This window comes from Camelus ferus, chromosome 27, assembly GCF_009834535.1.
Source record: "Camelus ferus isolate YT-003-E chromosome 27, BCGSAC_Cfer_1.0, whole genome shotgun sequence".
NCBI classification, from domain to species: domain Eukaryota; kingdom Metazoa; phylum Chordata; class Mammalia; order Artiodactyla; family Camelidae; genus Camelus; species Camelus ferus.
Genome location: NC_045722.1, coordinates 7,849,185 through 7,872,642, shown reverse-complemented (window position 1 = coordinate 7,872,642; position 23,458 = coordinate 7,849,185). Strand labels below are relative to the sequence as shown.

Genomic DNA, 23,458 nt, shown 5'->3' with positions numbered 1-23,458 from the left:
AACAGTAGAGTAAGAATGAAACGAACATTTCTGTATTTTCAGACTTCTAAATGATGAGACTTTAAAGTTAAAAAGAAAAAATACAATAGAGTACAAATAAGTATCAGCACCACATCATGACATTAAACAAAGAGAACCTGTGGCAAGACTGTTACTTTTAATACAAAGTACTAGCACAGGACTTGCGGAACAAGCTTACGTCTAGAAGAATTTAACAGGTTTCAAAAGGACTTTAGAGGTCTATCAGGACATTTTATGAAGACAATGAAAGAAAAAACTGTTTGAAAAGGAAGTCTGAGGCTTAAAAGACAACTCCCTACTTCTACCCCAATGTAAAATCAATAAAAAGACTCTTCTGACTACTCAATAATAATAATGAGATAGATACAATTTTATGCCAGTGACTTTATACATAGTTTTCATTCTTACCAGAACTGATCAAATATGGAATATTTATTTTTCAGTAGCTTTCCAATTCAGAGGCTACATCCTACCTTGGCTGCATAGATGAAGATGTAGAGTCTAACGATGACTGAGCTTCTGGAACACTGCCATCTGTGCACTGAACTGGTAGAGACTCAGACAGACTACTGACAGAAGGTGCTGTAACAAGACCACACCTCGTATTAGTGACTCTTTACCTTGGCCAGGCCAACACATCTAAAAAGAACCAAGATAACTTTTCCACAAAATATAGTATATGGATTTAATTTTACTATATAATATGCTGGTTCATTATTTTAGGTTAAAAATTTTTTAGTTTTCCAAAGAAAAAAATGTTAATTTTAACCAAGACCAAATACAAAATGTATATATTAAAAAAAACTGAACTTCTATTTCTTAGAACTATCATCCAAAATCCTTTAACTCACAAACATCTTCTAGTGCACAAATGAGACATTTAAAGAAGTCCTGATTAAATGATTCTAGCTTTTGGCTCGAACATGAAGCAATGACAAGAAAGACACACAATTTTAAATGAACTAAGTAACAGCCCACACTTTCATTATCACAAAAACCTATACATTCAGGCATTAACCTATATGAGAACTATCCTAGATGAATACTATTAACATTTTACTTTTGCAGAATTCTCATGATTCTTCTTACATGAGTACTGGAACAAAAGCCACTTCAATTCCAGGAGAATTCTTGAGCACAAAAATGCATAAAGAACTCAAGGGAACTGGGGTTAAGTATCTCTTACTCTGAGTCAAACTGCTACACCTCTCCTTCCTAATGGAGAAAGGCTTTCCCTAAAGTCAGCTGTGGCTATCCATAACTTACTCTTTCTTTCTACAACTATCTTGGCTTCAAAAGTCAAGAACCAAGGTCCTCTCTTACAGGCCTCACTGCCTTACACCTTACTTTCTAAGACAGCTATATATATGTGAACTATGCCTCTATTTTAATAGAGTTCTCTAGCACAGCAAGTAAGACTGTGAGGTGGATTTATAGTAGTTCTTTTCAATAGTAAAGATACTTTTATCCCTGTTTCCCTACCACTGATAATCACAATATGTAATGATTTTCCTGATCTGAACATAGTAATAGAAGTACAATGTGAAAGTGGAAAAAAGTACCCTGTGCTATCCAAGTGTATTTCAATTATGAACAGTGCTGTGTTTTAACAGAATTACTTACCAGGTGGGCTTATTCTACCATTACTACTATTCTGTCTTTGAAGATGTTCTTTATAGCATACTGAACACATGCCATTTGTACGAGGGTTTCCATAAAATCCGCAGCCAGTGGAACAAAGCATAGGCACTTGGCTGTGATTAGTTTCTTGAGCCATGTTCCTCTGTTGCACACCTGAAATTTATACAGAATTAGCAAAGAACTAAGTAAGACTCACACAGCAGTCACACATTATCCAAATTTGCTTTCTATAATAAAGGAAAACCCACATATACTCCCCCTAAGTCACTCTGTGCAACTGTCTCAATACCTAGGGCTAAGGTATAGTGAGAGGAAAAATAAATATCAAAAGGGTACAAACTGAACTTTTATTGCCAATCCAATCTATAGAAGTCGGTCTGTACTGGTTTAGAAGTGGTAAGAACCAGAAAAAGGTATCTGTTCTGAAGAGTCCACACCATCAGAATGTTAAGGAAAATTCTTTACGCTAGTTCAGCCTGGACTCCTAGTAATGAGAAATATATGTGTGAGTTTTGCTATGTGTTGTATTATTAACTTCTAAGCATGTAAACTTTCCCTTGAAGTTCACATTTTAACTTGCATAATTTTTTCTGTTTAAAAAGCATTTAACATAAAATCAATGCTGGTGAAGCTGAGGAGAAATGAGCAGAACACTGGTGAAATGAAAAACTGGGTCAATCTTTCTGGAAAGCTATGTAGCAATTTACCTTAAGAGCCTTGTAAAAGATAGCCCTTTTGAACCAATCATTCTCCTTCAATAGAATAACTAGGGTATAATCAGAAAAAAAATATACCTATACAAACACAAGGGATGTGTTTCACAGCATATTTATAATGCTGACAAACTTAAAATGATTTAAATGTCTAACATTAGGAGAATGGATTTTTTTCAAAAGTTAAGGAGTCGTTAAAATATTTTACAATAATTTTTGAAGGAGAAAAATGCTGATAAGAATGAAAAAGCACAACATTAAATGTATATATAATACGCTGTCAATTAGGACAAACAAAGCATCTATTAATCATCAGTAAGGACAGGAAGGAACATATCCAATGGAGGCAAAGTTAATTGTGATTCCCCCCTCCCAGATTTGTACCTTCTCTGTAGTTTTAAAATCCTCTTATATGAAGATACTATTTATCTAATTGGGAACAAAATATTTATTTATTTTTACAGTGCTTAAAATTAAAAAACTAACGGGTAGAGAAGCTGTCTGGGAACCACACAAGGCAATAATCAATTATAGCAGATGGAAGAACCCCATGTGCCATTTCTCCCATAAAGTGGTTCTTTGGCATGAATAACATGACAGAAGGTAATAACAGGTTCTATCTTTTTTTTTTAAAGGAGAAAAAAAAAAAGGCCTCCCATATGGAATGAAGGTTACTCCAAAATGGGTGTGTGTATATTTACAGATGAGTCTATGTTCAAAGAGCATAAAGGATAAAACTAACCAAAGAAAGATAATGCTTCCTTGAATTGACAATCAAAGAGGGAAAATTCACTGTTTACCATTAACAGATCTTTTTTCTTCACCTTAATTATTTGAAAAGACTGTTGGAGAATGGGGAGGATTTAATGCAAATTTCAGAACCAAGAGCAATAACACATTTGACTGGATTACAAAACAAAATAGCAAGCTTAGCATTTGTCTTTAAAAAGAATTGTCGTAAAATTTCTATAGGCCTAGGAACATAATTTGGGATTCTGACAAACATCTTTCTTACTCCATGATAGCAAGTCATTTCAGAATCCAATCTTGGCTACCCTGCTTTATATACTGCTACTTATAAATTCACTCCCCCTCCTGTAGTTCTGCAAATATACATATCAAATTTAAAAAAAAAAACACCCTATTAACATGACAGGATAGAAGAGCTAATGTCAAACATTTTGTTGATTTTAGGGGTCTATATTACTGAGATAATGTTTGTCCTGTTTGCTATCACGTAATTGTCCAAGGTCATGTACTTAGCTAATAAGTGATAGAGCTGGGATTCAGTAGAGATCGTTTTGTCTCTAGTCCATGCTCTAAATCAGTGGTTCTCAAAGTGTGTTCCATGGACCCCTGGGGAGGTCAAAACTGTTTTCATACTAACACTAACTAGTTATTTGCCTTTTCCTCTGTGTTGACATGTGCACTAGTGGTGCAAAATCAACAGTGGATAAATACCTGGAGCCTCATCAAGCAGCCAGATCAAGACAGTGGCACCAAAGTAAACTACTACTCGTATTCTTCATCACAACATTGTCACAGAAAACTACTAATTCTATTAAATCCTGAGCTTGGATACACATCTTGTTAATATTTTGTGACAAACTGGGAAGTACACAGAAAGTATTCCTGCTGCATACAGAAATATGATGACTGAAGAAAAAAGGCCCTTGTGCAGTTGTTTTGAGTTACAAGCTAGTCAAGTCATCTTTTTCACGGAACACGTTTTTTTTATTTCAAAGAACAACCGGCAAACTCTGATTATTCAGACTTGAGTATATGACAGATACTTTCTCAAAGATAAACAAAGCGAGCTTGTCACGTCAAGAAAAACAACTAATACCATTTATTGCCAAGGACAACATTCAAATGAAAAAAGCTTGACAAGTATCTCCAAATTTTGGAGTTTCTGGTAAGATCAGTAGTGACAGTAATGACACGTGAGTAGCTGTACTATTACCAGCATTTGGAAGATCTGCATGAGTCAGTAAACCAGTATTTTCCAAGTGACCGATGTATAGCGGTACAGAATTATTCATGAACTAAAGAGTCATTCAAAGTGAAAGACAGACCAATGAATTTTAAAGTAACAGGACCAAAAGCTTTTATATAGTATAAAATTCTACACTGCACTGCAACTATCCCTTTAAGAAACTACAAACTGTCACATTTGGTGTAATGTCAAAAAAGAGCAACTTCTATTATATAAAAAGGTTATTAAAATATTCCTTTCTTTTCCAACTACGTATCTGTATGACACCAGTTTTTCTTTACAACATTGTAAGACTGAACACAGAGGCAGCTATTAGAGTCTTGCTGTTTGTTATTAAGCCAGGCCTTAAAGAGATTTGTAAAAATATGTAACAATGTCACTTTTCTCACTAAACCATTTAAGGAGGGAAGGAGGAGAAATGGTTATTTTTCATAAATTAATAAGTATTTTGTAATTTTTCTCACCTTTATTTGCAAATATAGTATTTTTGCTAGATATAACAGACATAAATAAAAGGTCCTCAATGTACTCAATAACTTTAGAAAATACAAAAGTCCTCAACCAAAAATTGAGAATCCACTGCTGTAAACCATCAATACGGGTAGTATCACCTCAAGAAGGCCAACACTGATTCTCTGGGGAAAGAGAACACTAAAAACAAAATCTCTTACTCTTTATAAAACATGGATATACTTTTAATACATAAATAAATATGCAGTATGTCTGTGGAATTAAAATTTTATGGAGGTAGAAAGCCAATTAAGGAAAAAAACTGTTTAAAGGCTCCTAGAGAGGTGGGGGCAATAAAGAAAAAAGATTTAGAAACTTTCCTGTGTGTTCTAAATCACCAACTATTTTATGCTGCCTATTAATGACATTAAAATGATATGTTTTAAGAATTAAAGAACTTCCCCTACCAGTACTGATAAATCTTTCAGTATATGCTGGCAATTACAAGCATCTAGAAAAGATAAATATCTCATTTCCATAAAAACTCAAGTGAATAGTCAGATTAAAAGTACAACATGACTACCAAGCTTTTTATATCACAATTCCTGCTCTTGAATAGTAAGATTAAAATTTAAAACATGTAACACTAGCAATTTCCCCAAGCCAAACTGCCTTGCACAGCAGCAAATTAGTAATAATTTTCGTAAGAGCTTTCCTATAAAGAGCTATTACGTTGGCAGATTAAAAAAAAAAAAAAACAACACAGGATTTCACAGGTTACTTAACAAGAAACAAAGAGAATAAAGCAAAAAAAAGAAAAGAAAAGAAAAGAAAAGAAAAGAAAAGAAAAGAAAAGAAAAGAAAAGAAAAGAAAAAAGAAAAGAAAAGAAAAGAAAAGAAAAGAAAAGAATCAACTTTATTTATTCACTTTTAGGCCACAAAATATACCTTTCCATGAAGATTCAGAAAAAGACCAAAAACCATAAAAGGGTATCAGCTTATTTTTATGTGTAATGGGAAAGATGGGGTAGGTACAGAGAAACTGGAAGTCTAGCCTCCCCCTGCTACTGTACCTTTCTGGTAGGTAAACAATTTGGAGGGCCCATTAGCCTGGCATTTAGGAAGGAAAAGAGGAAAGCGAATGAGAAGGCAGAACAATTTCTTAATGGCTCTATGTTTTGTGGGATTATAAAGCTGCAAATGCAGTGAACTAAAGAAAGAGATTACCAAACATACACAGAAAAACTGATTAACATGGTGTTAAAATTTAAAAAGTACTAATTAGAGAGAATTCAGAACTGTGATTTTTGACTCTTAATAACATTCATAATCAAAATCACAACTGATGATCCTCTCTAGCCCCCTTGGATATTACTTAATTATTCAGAGCTTACTATGGGCCCCAAACTGTTTTTATTGCTGTATTTATCTTATTTCATTCTCCCCAAAACCCTGTGATGTTGGTACTACTGATATCCCCATTTTTAAATGAGGAAACTGATATTCAGAGACTTAGTAACTTGCCCAAGGTCACATATCTTGTAAGCAATTAGGTCAATGTCTTTTTTGATCTAAAATACCAGAATGACTTTCAAAGTCCATCCTGTCCCGTCAAACCTGTAAGTCCATGAGCTTGTGAATTCTTATTCTTTTCATTTAAAGATAATTTAAAATTTCACTCATTTATTCAACCTTGAGATATTATGCAGCTTTAATAAGCTTAACCAAGGTCTTAAGAAAATTTGTTTTTCCTTTAAGTCTTTTTACCTAAGAAATTCTCATTAGCATAAAAATTCAAGATCAAATATTTTAAGACTGCAAAGAAAATTCATTACCAATTGTTAGAATTCTGACAAAAGAATAGCAATGAATGAATGCAACACAGACTCAATTATAACTGCAAATACATGTCAATTAATTATTTCCCTCTACTTCATCCCATAGAGTTAAGTCACCAAGTTATAATAATTTCCATTTTGAAATATCTCATGCTCTTTTCTTTTGCATTCCAATTCTGATTCTCATTTCATACCCGGGTTACTCTTAACAGTTTTTTCTATTTTACCATCTTTCCTCACAATTCACTTATTTAAATTCTTATAAAATACCCAGTTCTCATCATATTACTTCTGTTTTAGTTACTATATAACTGCCCCAGAAAGAAGTACTAGACCTGGCATTCATGCTCTACATAATTTATCCCAACTAGCCCAATTTCCCTGAAACGTATGCTGAGTGAGAAGTGAATAGGCTTGGGGTTAAATCCCAGCTTTGCCATTTTTATTAGGTATAAGAGCTTGGACATGTTCCTAAACTTCTCTAAGTTTCAACTCCTTAAGAGGGCGCTCATATCATACATCTAACTAGACTAAGTAAAACAATGTATGTAGAAAGCTTTTATACAGAGCCTGGTAGGTAGCAGAAACTCAGCAACTGCTCTTTGTTCTTCCCAAAGCAGAGAGTCCTTTGCTGTTTGAAACAAATCATGCTCACTGATGGAAACAAGCTTCTAGCTCATACTGCTCCTTCCTTTGTAAATTCTGTCCACTTCTTCACTATGCCTGGAACAATCCTATTCAGGAATCAGCTTAAATTCTACTTCTGGGACCATTTCTGTCCACCTCGATCCTCCTCTGCTACGTATTCCTAAAGAAGCTGTCTGTACCATCCTTTTGGGGCACTTAAGCTAACCACTACACAAGTGCTTTATAGGTATACAAGTCATTTCCCAGTTGAACAGTTTCCTCTTCAAATCCCCTTTATGCCTAATATGAATACTACAAAATGTTTTGTTGAATAAACACATTTCATTATTGTTAGAAGTAGTCACGTCAGGCCCAAAAATGATTATTTTCCATTGAAAAGGGGAGAAAACAGATTGATGAAAAATGTTTCAATCACAGAACTCATAATTTATATACTGAAACAGTCCTTCAGCAAGAATGATCGGTAACCCAAGCCAGTTATAAAATGCATATGATTTTTCATTCATTATTCTTCTCCCTCCTCCTGCAACAGGGAGGATATATAACTTATGACAAGTTAATCTACAGAAGCTACAAACTGGCAAACAAGTTAAATCCAACCCACAGGCATATCTGATTAGTCAGCACATACTAAAATTTTAAAATTAGCTGTTAGCATTCAGAAATTGCGGAATGTCACACAGAAATCTCAGATTTCCAGCTTCTCTTGAAAAATAGCAAGACCTGGGAACAGTGAACTGATGTTTCCAAAATTAAAACCCATCAGCTACGCCGCCTCTTAGAGCCTATACTCTCCAATTCGAGACCACCTTCACTTTCAGTTACCAGAGTTTTTTAATTCCTAGGTTAACACCTATGACTTTTTGAATTTGGAATCTTTACTATTAATTTCAGGGAAAAAAATACATAACATGCTGAGTTAAACAAGAATTCACATTAAACTTTCAACTAGTACTACAGGCACAAAGTGGTAAGAAGCCTTCCCCTCACCCCCTGGCCCTTCCAGTCATTAGAAAGCCACTCAGAATCGGCTGGCCCTGTTTGCTATTTTATCAAATAGAGATCCCAGAAAAGAGAACAGCAGAATTTATGGTATATTCTACTATAATTTTTGTTTTCTTAATAGTAATTGATCAAAAGAGGAATACTCATCCTGTCATAAGTGTTTGAGATTAACATTTCCTGGTAGCATATAGTAATTTCTTATGGAGTCCTGAGCATTTGGATCTACTGGCTATCACATGGGCAATACACATTTGTTCTGGGGGGTCAAGAACCTTTGCAGAGATTACAAAAATCCAGGAAAGTTCATAAAGCAAATAGATCAGAAAGTATGACTTGACATAAAAGAGTTGGGACGAATGCTACTTACTCTGATAAAAGTACAGGGACTTTGGATTAGGGTTCCTAGTGTACTGAGGAAGCTTTGTCGTTCTCTCTCTGTATAACAGTACCCACTTCCCTATGTCAGGTTGCCTTTCCTGTTGCTGTTTGGGCTGAAAGACAAAAAGGCGTGAGTCCAGCTAACATAAGGATAACATGTTTGGAGATGCTACATATTCCTTCCCAGCAAATGATAAATTCATCAGTTCCAACATACTAGGTTACATAAGGATAAGAGACCCCAAAACTAATTCTAGTATATACAAACCTCGCTTTCCCAGTTACTGACTTACGGGAAGTTTTTAATGACTGGCATGATAAATCTCATAAAGAGAGGCCACTATCATGTTTCCAGTTGAATAAAACAGGTTTTAGAAAGACTATGAATGGCATTCCCATCTTAGATGACTCATTTGTTTCATTCTACCCAATAATGCATAAATCAGCAGTTGGCAAACTTTTCTATAAACGACCAGACAGTAAACATTTTAGGCTAAACAGACATAAAATCTGTTATAACTAATCAATCCTGCTGTAGTCATGCAAAAGCAGCTAGACAATACATAAACAAATGAGCACGGCTGTGTTCCAATAAAACTATACTTACAGTCACCAAAATTAGAATTTTCACATTATAAAATGTTCCTCTTTTGATTTTTTCCCCGCAACCACTTAAAAATGCAAAAACCATTCCTAGGCTCATGGGTTGAACAAAAATAGCTGATGAGCCAAGTCTGTCAACCTCGGGATTAAATAAGCAAATGCCTCTGGTCTAATCACTGCAGATGACGCGGGGAGGCTAGGTGGACACGTGACTTAAGCATAGGTTCTACTAACTGAGATTCTCTCATCCAAAACAACATAAATTTGAAGTATTATTTGCTCTTGCTAAGTCTCACCTACTCAGTAAGTATGTTCATCGCTCAATAAGGGGAGAGGACTATGAAAAGCAGTATTTCAAACAGCTCTGCGTCACCAGGTATAGGGTACACGGAGAGCTGCAGCTAAAATCTGAGAAATGACAGTAATGTTCTTGGTACAAACTGTCCATGTGTATTTAGTACACAGTTTTCTATTCACGAAGGCTAAATAAAACCCATGATGTCTTAATAATTATAAAATCATTCAATAACTGAACATGGAAGATATCCATATTCCTGAAACTGACAGTTTCTGTCTGCCTAGTATGTTTTCCTTCCTTATTCTTTCAGGTAATAGAACCTCTTTTTCACATGGGAAGACCATTTCATTTGCTTAGGGTAGGCCTAACCTCTCCTCCTCAGGGCCAGACATGTCTCAGGGGTGGGCATGAGATCCAAGCCTGGTCATGTGACTCAATATGAACCAACCATTCCTCCCTGGATTTTACCGGTACTACTGGGAAAGAGGCCGACTTTGCTCTGGGTTTACACTAAAAACAATACAATGTAAGCCTAGTGCTGCTGGTGGACGTCTTTGCCACAATGGAGAAAGAGTCCACATTTAACATTTAATTAAAATAAGGTTATAAACAAAGCCAAAATGAGTAGGAAGGAGCCAAGACAAAGAGGCGTTGAACTCAAACACTTTGCTGAGGACAGTTCCATCTCTTAGACTCCTCAGCTATGTGAACAAATTCTGGTTTTGCTTTAGTTTGATTTGGGTTTCTGTTACTTGCAATTCAAAGTCCTTACAAATGTTATAATCAAGTTGCTCTACTAAAATGTTCAAACCGAACACAATCAACACATATCAAAATGAAAGATACTCCATTAGTTCTATTGAGGTGTCCTATGGTAAAGTAAAGAAACCAACAACTCCCATTCTTTTCTTCTTTAAACATACGGAAGTATACAAAGTTCCAGGTGTAAAGCTTGAAACTTCACAAGCCGAACACAACTGGGTAACTAACTTGATTAGCACACTAATCAAGACACAGAACATCATTCATACCCCACAAAAGCTTCCTCACACCGTTTTCCAAATATTATCCTTTCCCCCAGGATAACTAACCACTATGCTCGCTTCTAACACCTTAGATTAGCTTTTCTTATTTTTAACTTTTAATAAATGGAATTATATAGTGTATACACATTGTGTCTGTCTGTCTTCAATACAGCAGCCAGTGATCTTGTTAAAATCTAAAGCAACTCACACTGCTTGCTTACTTAAAATCCTCCAGTGGCTTCCCAGTTCACCAAGTAAAAGCCAAACTGCTTACCGTGACTTACAGGCTCTTTATAATCTGGTCCCTTATTAACTGACCTCCTCTCCCACTCCTCCCTGATCATACACACTGCCAGCTTTGCCAGGTATGCATGTTCCTGTCTCGAGGCTTTTGTAATTGCTGTAACTTCTACCCTCCAGAAGTCACTATGGTTCATCTCCTTCAGGTCTTTGTTCAAATGCCATCTTATCAGAGAAGGCTTCCCCGACCACCCTATTTAAAACTGCCACCAGTATTTTTTATTACCCTTTCCAGTTATATTTTTCTTCAATGCCCTTACCTTAATCTTAATTTACTATTAAGTTACACTTGGTGAATCCGTGCTCCCTTTACTAAAATGTAACCTCTGTAACAGCAAATATTTTGCCCATTTTTTTCACTGATGCTTAAAATAATGCTTGGCGCACGGCAGGCATTTAGTACGTGTTGAATGTATGCATGAAACTGGGCTGGCCAGGTAGCAGCCTTGTATGACAACCTGTAGTAGCCAGGTATGTACCCCAAGGCAGATGGGCTGCAACAAGCTCTTTTTAAAGAGAGTGAATTTGCTGTTTGAGAAAAAATCTACGTCTGCCAGCAGGAGCCACTAGGTAATACAATTTGGGCACTGAACAAGGAGGCTTAGCCTCATGCTCCAAGCTTTTGGGTAACTTTTCTAATTTAGTCCACTCGGAGAGGGGTTCATTTAGCAATTTGCCTAATTTAGCAAACCAAACATAGTAATTTTATAATTAAAGTTGTAGTCAATACTTATGTTCTCAAATTGACCTACATTCCATATTGCATACCTTAAAGAATTAAGATATAGTTATTATCTGCACAAGGTGGATCCACAACTCTTTTTTTTTTTTTTGCAAAACAGTAAACCCACTCAAAATTTCCCAGTGGTTTCCACATTCATGAGCGTTCATTCATTCTTCTCCAAAAGACTAACATAAAAAAAGGTCTATGTGTGCAAGATCCACATGTATGACCCTCCTTTTTAGTTTCTCCTCTTTGACCTTAAACCTTTTAATTCAACCACGGAGACTGCACTTCACCTCCCTGTCCCAACCCCGTTAAGAAATCTCTTCTCCTAATGCAAACCTCCAACTTAGTTTCCAATATTTGTAAATGAGTATTTCTCCTTGATTTCTTCTGTTGTATGTGGTCAGTCTCTAAATTTAAATCTCTCCTATTCTGGAACTTTGTACAACACTTTTTACACAAATAACTGGCTTTACTATTTAGTTTTATTTAACAGTATTTGTATAGTGCTTTGTGTGCCAAGTATAAGTACTTTATATCAACTCCTTTAATCCTCGTAACAAGCCTATGACATAGGTATTATCACCACCCTCATTTCACAGATGAGGAAACTGAAGTATAGAGAGATTGAAGTAAACAGCTTAAAGTCACACAGCTAGTAAGCAGTGGAGCCAAAAGTCAACCTAAGCCGTCTAGCTGGAATCCATGCCCTAAATCAGTAGTCCCCAAAGCTTATCTATGGACTCCCACTGGGGACTGCTGAGATCCTTTTAGAGGTCCAGGAGGTCAAAATTATTTTCATAAAAACAAGAACTTGCGATTTGCCTTTTCACTGTGCTGTTGACGGGCAGCGTAAAAGCAATGGAGGGTAAAACAAGCCGGAGCCTTAGCACGAAGCTAGGGCAGCAGAAGCCAACTGTACTAGCAGTCACCAATCACCGTATTCTTAGTCACCACACTCTTACCTACCTTGCCACCCAAAAAGCCACTTTCACTTAAGAATATCCTTTTTTTAAGCATTTTTTTGTGTGTGTGTGAGGTACGAATATTCTTGATAAAACAACAGAATTATTAATTTTATTAAATCCTGAAACCAATTACAATTCATTGTATTTTCCTCTTTGGCCTATTCTGGGACACTGGCACCCCAGAGTAAAGTCTTCCTCATTCTAGTTTCCTATCCACACACCCCAAACTGAAGTCTACCCTTGGACAGAGTATGAGCAGACAGCTCTTTGTTTCTCATTTCAGGGAGAAGTCTACTAAGGAAACATACCTACACAAATACAGAGTTATGACAGCTATACAGTAATCTACATCACCCTTCACTATGAAATGAAACATTAACAATGAACAAATAATATGGTCTGTAAGGACTGAGTAATGTAAGAGAAAAACCAAATTAAACACACAAAACAATTATTTAGTTTTTTTCAGGGTTGTATCCCCAGCACTGTAGATTACAATTGGTAAACTTTTTCTCTAAAGAGGGCCCAACAGTAAATAATTTAGGCTTTGTGTGCCAAATAGTAACTACTCAACTCCACTCTGGTAATGAGAAAGTGCTGAAATGCAGACTACTTTTAGGCTTTAGGAGGATCATCCCCAACAGAGGATATTCTCTTACTGATACCTAGTCCGTCCAGAATGAGTCAATGCACCATCTGTAACACTGCCAGTCTTTCAAAGGTGCTTCTAGATTAGAGAGCACTCTATCAGCATCTGAATGTAAAAAAAATGGCTCACTTTAATCCAAGAAGCGGTCACTGACAGAACTCAAAACTTGCAACACTGCTTAATTTACCCTTCTATGCCTTCATCTTACTTTAAAATAACATTATAATAACTTTGGTAAATTTCCTACAAATCACATTACCTAAAACCTAGAGAAAATATTCCTAACTTTCGCCAACATTCTTCAAGAAATATTCTGGTTTCCTTTCCTTTTCCTTTGTGGAGTTATACCTGATGCAAGAACCAATCTTTCACATTCCAGACGCATACAGCTGTGTGTCATCAATATATTAATACATCAATACATTAATACATTACACAGATTAAAACCCAACTATCTAGAACAGCACTGTCCAATACACTAGCCACATGTGGCTACTGAGAAACTGAAACTGGGCTAGATAGGTAGAAGACTGAGAACTTACTTAGGCAAGAAAGTAAGCTAATATAGAGATGTCTCCCATGATACCTAACTGAAAATAACCCTATTTTGTGAGTTCCAAATTCTTAATTCTAAAGCCTTAAAATCTATTACTTTAAGGATTTATAATAGCCCACTTAGTATTATGCCTCTCAAAGAAGAAATAAAAGATAATAATAATGATAATAATTTGCAGCACTGATGCCTTATTTAAAGCTCACAAGACCCCGTATCATTATTACTGTATCTATTTTACAGATTAGAAAAACTAAATCACAGAAAGACTTAAGTCATTTGCTCAGTGCCACATGGTTGTTAAAAGGAATAGTTAGGATCTGAATCAGGCCGCCTGTCTCTACATACAGCCTGGGTACTTAATCATGTTACATGGCCTTAAATGTAGCTCAGGAACCTCATGTTAATGCATACTGCAAAATACAACAATATAAGAAGCTAAAACACATATATAATCTACACAAAACTCTACTAGACAAGTGGGTGCAAGATCAACAAAAAGCCTACGTGGTAAGGTAACGGGTATGACACGACAGGGGATAGAGTAGCAAGAGTTTTATGTGTGGCGCTCACACACTCCTACGTGAATTTTCTAGCCCAGGAAAGTTAATTAGCTTCTTAGCACTTTCCTCTACCTGCTTGGGAGAAAAGCAATATAGAACACAAGGAAACATCTCAGAGAGACAAAAGGAGAAATGAAAACTGGGGACCAATTTACTGGCATACAGTTTCCCCTCAAATTCTCTATAGTTTTAAAAGCTTCTCTCTTTTCCTATTGTGTGTCCTTTCTGCATAATTTCATCCTAAAAATCAAAGTTTTACTGTATGTCCTAAAAGCTTCCTTCACTGAACAATTTCTTTATTTTTGACACTAATTAAATAAAGAGAGGAGGGATATGTTTTGGAGTACTATTTAAAGAAAAAGCACCAAATTAAACTACGAATGAAATGCCAAATGACTGTAAACTGGAGAGTTAAATCTCATATTACAGATCCTAAAACTTCATTAAAATGAGACTTGCCATCATTAAACAAGATTTCTTGGAGGGTGGGTATAGCTCAGTGGTGGAGTCCCTGCTTAGCATGCAGGAGGGTCCTGGGTTTGATCCCCAGTACCTCCATTACAAAAAACAGAAAGAAAAAAAGATTTCTTTAGAGCTATCAAAAAATTAGAAACTAGGTAATCCTGGAATTCACACAGTGCTGTATATTTACTGACCAATCCAGAAAGGAAAAAAGTTGGCCGGACTGAAATCTCATTTTTTTTTTAATGACTTTGCAAAGCAACTACATGTATCTCTTCATTTCTGCCATGTACCCTTTAACTACTTTCATAAGAATACTCATATTCAGTGTATATTCTTCATATGCTTTCTAAATGTCTTCCCATTCACTGATTCTAAAGTCAGTCAGTTTTTATTTTCCTTCAGCCAACACACGTGATATGAAAGTAAATTCATCTCAGTGCAAATAATATTCCTTCGACTCCATGCCTCAAAAATAAATAATAAGATTTTATAAATTTTATCTACATGCTCATCATATTGCTCACGGCAATGTCTTATACTTTAATTACCTCATCTTTACAAATCAGGCTTTCCTCTAAGGGGGAAAAACATTCAATTAAGAGTCTTATTCCTAAATCCATGAAGGAGGGAAAACAAAAACAAAATTAAAAAACAGAGGAAAGTAGGGGAAAAACAAAATCAGACTCCTCCATCCCAAATTGATTCTTTTTTTCCCCCGAATTGATTCTCAAGGTGATAGCTTTTAGTAAGAGAAAAAGAGGAATATTTTGTTCAGGTATTTATATTATATCAAAGCACTTTAAAAACATAGTTGGCAAGTGTAAAAGACTTTCAAATGCATTTAGGGAACAAGAGTTCCTTTATTTTGAAGTATATGCTCTCTCTGATTAAACAGAGCTACTGTAAAAATTACTAATTATAATTTAAATTATTAAATTATCTCCAGGAGAAATTTTTTATATTAACATCTAACATCATATTCTCAAAATACATTTTTATGATTGTTTGGTCAAATCATGTTTAAAAGGCTGAAATCAACTGCAAAATAAACAGCAATCAATAATTATAACTTTTTGTTTCACAGTAATAGAATAATGATGAAAAATGCATGGTACTAATCATATTTAGTTATTAAGTGTTATTCTCAAAAGTACTCTATCAATAAACATCTACTATCCTCTCCACTCTCAATATCCTACCCACCAGAAAAAAAAAAAAAAAAAGTCAGACCCTAAAAAAATACCTCATCATGCTGACTTAAGTGTATCTTCAAGCACTTAAGATTTAACGTTTTAGGTATTATGCCGAATTACATAGGTCCCAGGCTTAAGTCTACTCACACAGTTGAGGTTGATGAGCAAACAGCTGTCCTGTATCTTGAGACAGACATTAGCTTCCTGCCTTCCCTATCCTCATAAGCAGCTACTTAAAGTTTGAGTTTTATGCAAGAAAACATTTTAAAGCCTTCAGTGTTTTACTGCAGCAGACTTCAGATTCATTCCTGTAACACATTTAACACGAAACAGAGTTGAGACAGTTAAAATTGACTATCGACATTTTAATTGTCTAAAATTTTAAGGAGTGCTTTCACTATTACAGCTACATAAAAAGGGTTATATAAAATTAAGAAGAGTATTTCAACTGGTATCTGACACCAATGTATAATATAGTATATAACACACAGATTTTTCTTCACCTGACCAAAGGCTAGGTAAGAAAAAAAATTATTTTTATAATCATTTGTACCCAAAGTAGGCAAAACTATGTATTTTTCTAAAAATTTAGCTAATTTCTTTAGCATAAACCAATTAAAGAACAACTTTTATGAAGAGATAGTCAGGGAGGTACCCTCAGTGTCCCAAGAATATCCCTTGGGACCCTCCTGATTGGGGAGAAAGATTCTTGGTCTCATTGAGACGGAAAGAGGAGTCAATTTTCTAACATTTACAATGAAGGTTTATAGCACATTTCCCCGTGGATTCAAATTTCTACAGTATCATTATTACTACAGGTTAATCAAGTGTTACCTTGTCTAGAAAATAAAACTGCATTCAATCAAAATGTTCTAAAATACCTAGGTAAATAATTTTCCCTTACATGTATATTATTAACCTCAATTTTTATAAGTAAGTTTTAGGAAAAGTTTTAGGATTTCACAGAATAAATTTACTATCTATATTAACAACATCATTTAAAAACACCATAAGAAACAACATCCAAACACTCAAAATTCACTGGCCAATCCCCCCACACAAACACACACACACTGTCTAATTTTTAAAGTATTATTTAAAGCTGAAAAATTGATAGCATTATTTATTATGCAATAAAGGAAGACTAAAGGTTTTATGGTTCATTCAAAATAACTCAAATGTTTCTTTATAATCTACTTCTACTGTATAAATAACAAGAAATAATTCAAAACTATATGAGTTCTAACTTGATAGAATATTCATACAAGTTTTAAAATATTTGTTCAAGAGTCTAACTGTGCTTCAGTAGAACTTACTAAAACTTTGATTTTCACCACAGGTTTAAATGAGCTCACAGTAAAATACAACAGCTAAAAAATAAATCGTACCAATCTTGGGCTGTAAAACAGAAGCATGCTTTCTATATTGACAATAATTAATATTTAATTAGTGATTATGGACAGACATCCATTTCCAGAATTTTACATGCACACTTAATCCTCATTCCACCCTAAAAGGCAGGTGTAATTATTACCAAATCTTTTCAGATTATGGAACTGAAGTTTAGAGGTATTAAGAACTTGCTGAAAATCAGAGAGCTGATAAATGGAAGACCTAGGACTTCAATCCAGATTTATTTGTCTCCAAAGCCTGGTGCTCTCAAGCATCAAGCCAGATTATAGGCAGCAGCAACCCACTGTACTGATCAAACCACATCTAGAATTGGTATCTGGATTTGGTACTCTGTTAAGTATGATACTGATAAATGAGTGTTATCAGGAAATCAACAGAATGGTTATAAATTAGGACAGCTATCTCTCACAAGAAACACTGGTTAGAAATGGGAGTTATGTAACCAAGAGAAAATGGGAATTCATTTCGAAGGGCTGTTAAAGAGAAAAAAAGAGTAGGCTTATCTCACATGACACAAAAGTACAGAATTTGAAACAGTGTGTCAGAAGACAAATTTCAGTTCAACACAAAATCCTCCCTAAAGCTAAGGAACTCAACAGTTAGAACAGACTCCCTCCTATATTACTGAGTTTGTGCAACTAAACATTTGAACTTCAAGTACTATACCAGAGACTTTGGCAAAATCACCAAAGAATGTTAAAATTCTTTGTGGATGAAAGGTTGATAAGGAAGAGCATATACTGAGTCTCAGAGTGTCTCCCCACAAATTACTTACTGGAAAAGGAAAAATAATAGCTTTTAAGTGGAAGAACGTGGCAGATATTATATCAATCAGAAGATCAAAGTTGGTATCCCGGATAATGGGACAAATGGATATGTGCCTCCTAATGTGATGCCCTGAGAAGCACACAGCACTAATGTAGCCTTTCTGCCAAAACTACTGCATTTCCTAAATTTAATCACAAGGACACATCAGACAAACCCAAATTGAGGGAGATTCTAAAAATAAATGGTCTGTCACTCTTCAGAAGTGTCAGTGTCATAAAACACAAAGAAATGCTAAGGAAATGGTTCTGATTAAAAGAAAGTAGAGACATGGCAACTAAACACAAAATAAATTACTAGGCACCGTATTCATTGAAGTTATTTAGCATTCAGCTGAAAACTGTTTCCACTTCATCAACAATGTGTCCTGTAATAGCTTCTTATTTACTGGTCTTAATCTGCTGGATGAAGTCCAACTACCTCCAACACTAGCCTCAATATATGCCAGGAAGTTAAAGTCCCAACCACCTGGCTTTAAGTCACACAGAACCAAAGACCAACAAGAGTATGATTCAAAATTTCAAGAGATAAGCAAGTTTAAAAAGTCTGTTTTCCTCATAGGCAGACATGAGGAATAGTTGTCTTTGATATAAATCACAGCAGTATTTTATTATAAACCATAGCAATATTTTTTAAAATTTGTCTGCTAAAACAAAGGAAATAAAAGCAAAAATTAAGAAATGGGACCTAATTAAACTTAAAAGCTTTTTCACAGCAAAGGAAACCATTGACAAAAAGAAAAGACAACCTACAGAATGGTAGAAAATATTTGCAAATGATGTAACTGACAGGTGGTTAATATCCAACATATATAAATAGCTCATATTAACTCAACATCAAAAAAAACAAACAACCCAATTAAAAAATGGGCAGGAGAACTGAGGAAATGCAGATGGCCATTAGGCACATGAAAAGATGCCCAACATTGCTAATCATCGGGGAAATGCAAATCAAAATCATGAGATAACACCTCATACCTGTCAGAATGGCTATCACCAAAAAGAATATAAATAACAAATTTTGGTGAGGATGTGGAGAAAAGGGAACCCTCCTGCGCTGTTGATGGGAATATAAATTGGTGCAGCCACTGTGGAAAAATGTGGTTTCCCAAAAAAACTAAAAACAGAACTACCATACGACCCAGCAATTTCACTCTTGGGTATATACCCAAAAGAAAAAAAAAAAAAACAAACAACACTAATTCAAAAAGATACATGCACCCCAATGTTCATAGCAGCATTATTTACAATTGCCAAGATACGGAAGCAACCTAAGTGTCCATCAACAAATGAATGGATAAAGAAGCTGTGGTCTATATAAACAATGGAACACACTACTCAGCCATAAAAAGAATGGAATTTTGCCATTTGCAGCAATATGAATGGAGTTGGAAGGCATTATGCTGAGTGAAATAAGTCAAAGAAAAGACAAATACTGTATGATATCACTTATATATGGAATCTAAAAAATACAACAAACCAGTGAATATAACAAAAAAGAAGCCAACTCACAGAGAGAACAAACTAGTGGTTAGCAATGCGAGAGGGAACATAGGGAATATAAGCAAATGTTTTGTAACTATAAATGGAATATAACCTTTAAAAATGTGACTCAGTATACTGTACACCTGTAATTTATATAACATGATGAGTCTATACATCAATAAAAGTAATAAAAATTTAAATATATAAATTAGACCAAAAAAAAAGTCTTTTGAGTTTTCCTGAATTGATCACTAAACATGGATTTCCCTATATAACCTTTATATCAATTTTTTCAAATACATGGATTAACAGCATCAGAAAACTGCAAAATCCTAGGCCCTACCCCATACCTAATGAATCTACTTCTGGAGGCTGAGCCCAAGGATTAGCACTCCCTAACAAGTTCCCTAAGGGATTCTTAGATTCAAGTTTGAGAACCACTACTTTAGATATATACTGGGAAATATTTTAGCACAGAATACAGTAAGTACATATTTACAGCTGAAAAGAAAATGGTTTCAAATTACTGGAAAAAAGTGATAACTTTAGAATAACTTAGATCAACTAAAATTAGGGGAAAAATGCACCTCAAAAGAAACCTATCAAAAAACATAAATAAAACATAAAAAGCAAAATAGTCTTCCACTATAAACTTTGGTGAACCCTTATATACAATTTTAGCAAACATTCTTTGTTGTCTAGATATAAGAAAATGTCGTCAGTACTAACTACAGTAGTTGGTAGGGAACCAGAGGGTTTACCTTTTCACCATTTAGTAATCATGGTAACTAAAATAAGAGTATTAATATGTAGAGATTTGCTCCTCAGCTTTGGGGCAAAAAAAAAAAAAAAAAAAAAACCAACAAAACCATGAGTAAAATTTTAGGGAGGTGGAGATTAAACCACAGAGGAAGAATTTATAAAGATACTGTCCTGAACTAATACAATACAGTACACTACTCCTGGGTAATGATGATCTATTTTATATACTTTGCTTTGAATTTCTGGAGAGACATTGTGATATAACAGAAAAAGAGCACATGGACTTTCAATTTCAAGATTACAGAGTAAAAAAGTTTTTCTCCAAACTCATGCAGTTACAAGAAGAACAAGAAACAGGAACACAAACACTATCTTCAATAAAACATGGGAAACTGTAACCCATGGTAAGTGAGTGAAAGGATGGCAAATGACTTAGGATGAATAGCCAAATCTAAGGGAAAGAGATTGATACTGTATGATCCACTTGAACTACAGAAACTACAGTTTCTATAGAAACTGAGAAGTTGTTAGAAAAATAAAAATTTGCATAAAGAAAATTCAGACCTCTCCTCTACTCACCAATCCACCTCCTACATAAAAGAGCTCAAACAGCAAACAGAAAAGAAGTTTCTCAGGCAAAATTGCATAGAAATGGGAGGACCTGGAACCACTATTTTTTAAGTATCTCTTGTAGCAAGCACTGTATCAGGTACTTTATATACCTTCCCAAAATAATCATAACTTTAAAACTATCGTTAAGATTAAGGAGTTACAATTTTCACCATATCAAAGTTTGTATATAACATATACTTCTCAAAATCTTGTAGATACACATTTAGCTTGTTTAATTTATAGAAAATGCATGCCATACAATCTAAATAAATGGCAAAGCCAGTCTTCATTGACCTCACTCCAGTTTGGTACCACAGGTATATACCAAGTGGTCGGTCATGTAAGGCCAAACAAAGCTGTATAACTAACGCCCTTTCAGACTTGTGACATAAAGTGGAAAAATTGTGGCAGCTAGAGAAAACAGGTAAATATTTTAGAGAAAAAAATCCCTGCCATCATGTTTTCTGCCTCAAATCATTTCCAGAGGGTGAGGACCAATTCAGATGAGAACTACTGCCAATGCTACGCTCCTATACCTGACAGAAGAGCGAAAGCAAGCCCTTCTTCACCAAGACTGGCTATTTCTCATAAAGACGTGAGCATTTTACAAGCTTTCCCCTAGCTTGCTTTCTTTTTTTTAATAAAAAATGTAACATATGCAACAGGTATACAAATGTTTGACTTCACAGAACAAAGTTACAATACACTTATTCTGCCTTATGTGTGGGGAAAAAAGGACACAAGTGAGCTTATCTACAAAACAGAAACAGACTGACAGACGTAGAGAACAAACTTACGGTTATCAGAAAGTAAAGGGGGTGGGAAGGGATAAATGGGAAATTTGAAAATTGCACCTCTTAGAGAGTGATGGAAATGTTAGCTATCTTGATTGTGGTAGTGGTTTCATTGGTGTATATACATCTATCAAAATTCAACAAATTATAAATTTGAAATATGCATAGTTTACTGTACAGGAACCATACCACAATAAAGGTGTTAAATACACACACACACACACACACACACACTATGCCTATACTATTCCAAAGTGCTCACATTTTGCAGAGAATGAGAACTTCTTTGGTTAATATGGTTTCTTTTCCTGCTTTTCCTTAAGTTCTAAAACCAATTAACTATGCAATACAGGTTTCCATCAAAGAGAGAGAATGCCCATTCAGAATACACATTCTGATTAGGCAAATGTAAATTATGAAACAATTACACCTCCTGGGATTATGATCATTTAAAAGTGCTCAGCTGTGGCTAACACCTTATAGAAACTCTGGGGTACAATTATCTTGCTACCTACATTCTAGGTACTTTGAACATTACTTAATACCTTTTCATTCTATTCTGTTTAAGAAGCTAGGTCTAACAAATGACAGGTAATACAAACAACATTTTACCTGCAGTACAAAATAATTCTACCTCTTTTTATCAATCACACTCAGTTTCCTTTCCCTCTGCTAAAATAACTGATCGTCATTTAGACTCATTTAGCATGCCAAGATTTCTGGTCAGTATGAAATATATTTGTCTTTCTACCATTATTCATATATAATTTTTTGTTGTGTCCTAAGATGTACCATAAATGTGAACTCAGATGGCCACAATCAGCAGGTCGGGATACCGTTCTCTCTTTACTAATAAACACCCTCAATTTATGTATCACTGTCATTTTAAAAGTTAAGGTATTGAAAATATACAATAGCTTCTATCCCCAAATGTCAACGGAATAATCACTGCAATTGATTTGGTCTTAACCTAAGAAATAGGCTTTCTGCATTATCAGACAGTAAAATTTTAAATTCTAGAATTTTATCATCTGTTAATAATCATGGTCACAGTGAGGTGTTAAAGATACGTATATATTAAAAATTGGGAGCTGTTTCTATCAGAGACAATCAAACCAAGGATACTGATGACAAATCAGTAAAGCTCTGCGCTATTTTTCTAAAATATTTCACTCCTGATTTTCAGTGGGAAGACAGCATTATAAAAGATAACATTAAAAATTTTATCTACATGGAATTCATTCTGTAAAAGGAACTGGTAACCCATTTCCTTCAAAGGGATAATTATTCTGAGAAAACTATCAACACTGATGGCTAGGAGTTTAATCATATACAAAGCAGCAGATTCTTGTGATGCTCTCCCTTATCATGTATACTCTCTAGTTTCATGTGCATTCCCCCTGCTCCATTTTCTCTGATTAAAAAAAAAAAAATCTAATGAATAGTTACTGACATTTTACTGACTAAAAAACAGTATAACACTAATGAAATCTTACTTTGGGATTATTTCCTTTGATGATTTCTCTTTCTATTT

General features: G+C 34.9%; 1 protein-coding gene across 5 annotated transcripts in view; it reads right to left on the bottom strand.

Annotated features, from left to right (window-relative positions):
- Positions 1 to 23,458, bottom strand: part of ZFAND6 (zinc finger AN1-type containing 6) — a 57,283-nt gene that overhangs the window by 12,013 nt on the left and 21,812 nt on the right. For 2 of the 5 annotated variants that reach the window (XM_032468913.1, XM_006189616.2), the window contains exons 2-3: positions 1,645 to 1,815; positions 495 to 603 (exon numbers count right to left, since the gene is read on the bottom strand). In XM_032468913.1, the coding sequence (XP_032324804.1) occupies positions 495 to 603; positions 1,645 to 1,798 (263 nt within the window). In that variant the 5' untranslated portion in view covers positions 1,799 to 1,815. Of the gene's footprint in view, positions 1 to 494; positions 604 to 1,644; positions 1,816 to 8,679; positions 8,804 to 16,181; positions 16,343 to 23,458 lie in introns of all 5 variants that reach the window. The other 3 variants (XM_032468914.1, XM_032468916.1, XM_032468915.1) reach the window with 3 other exon arrangements.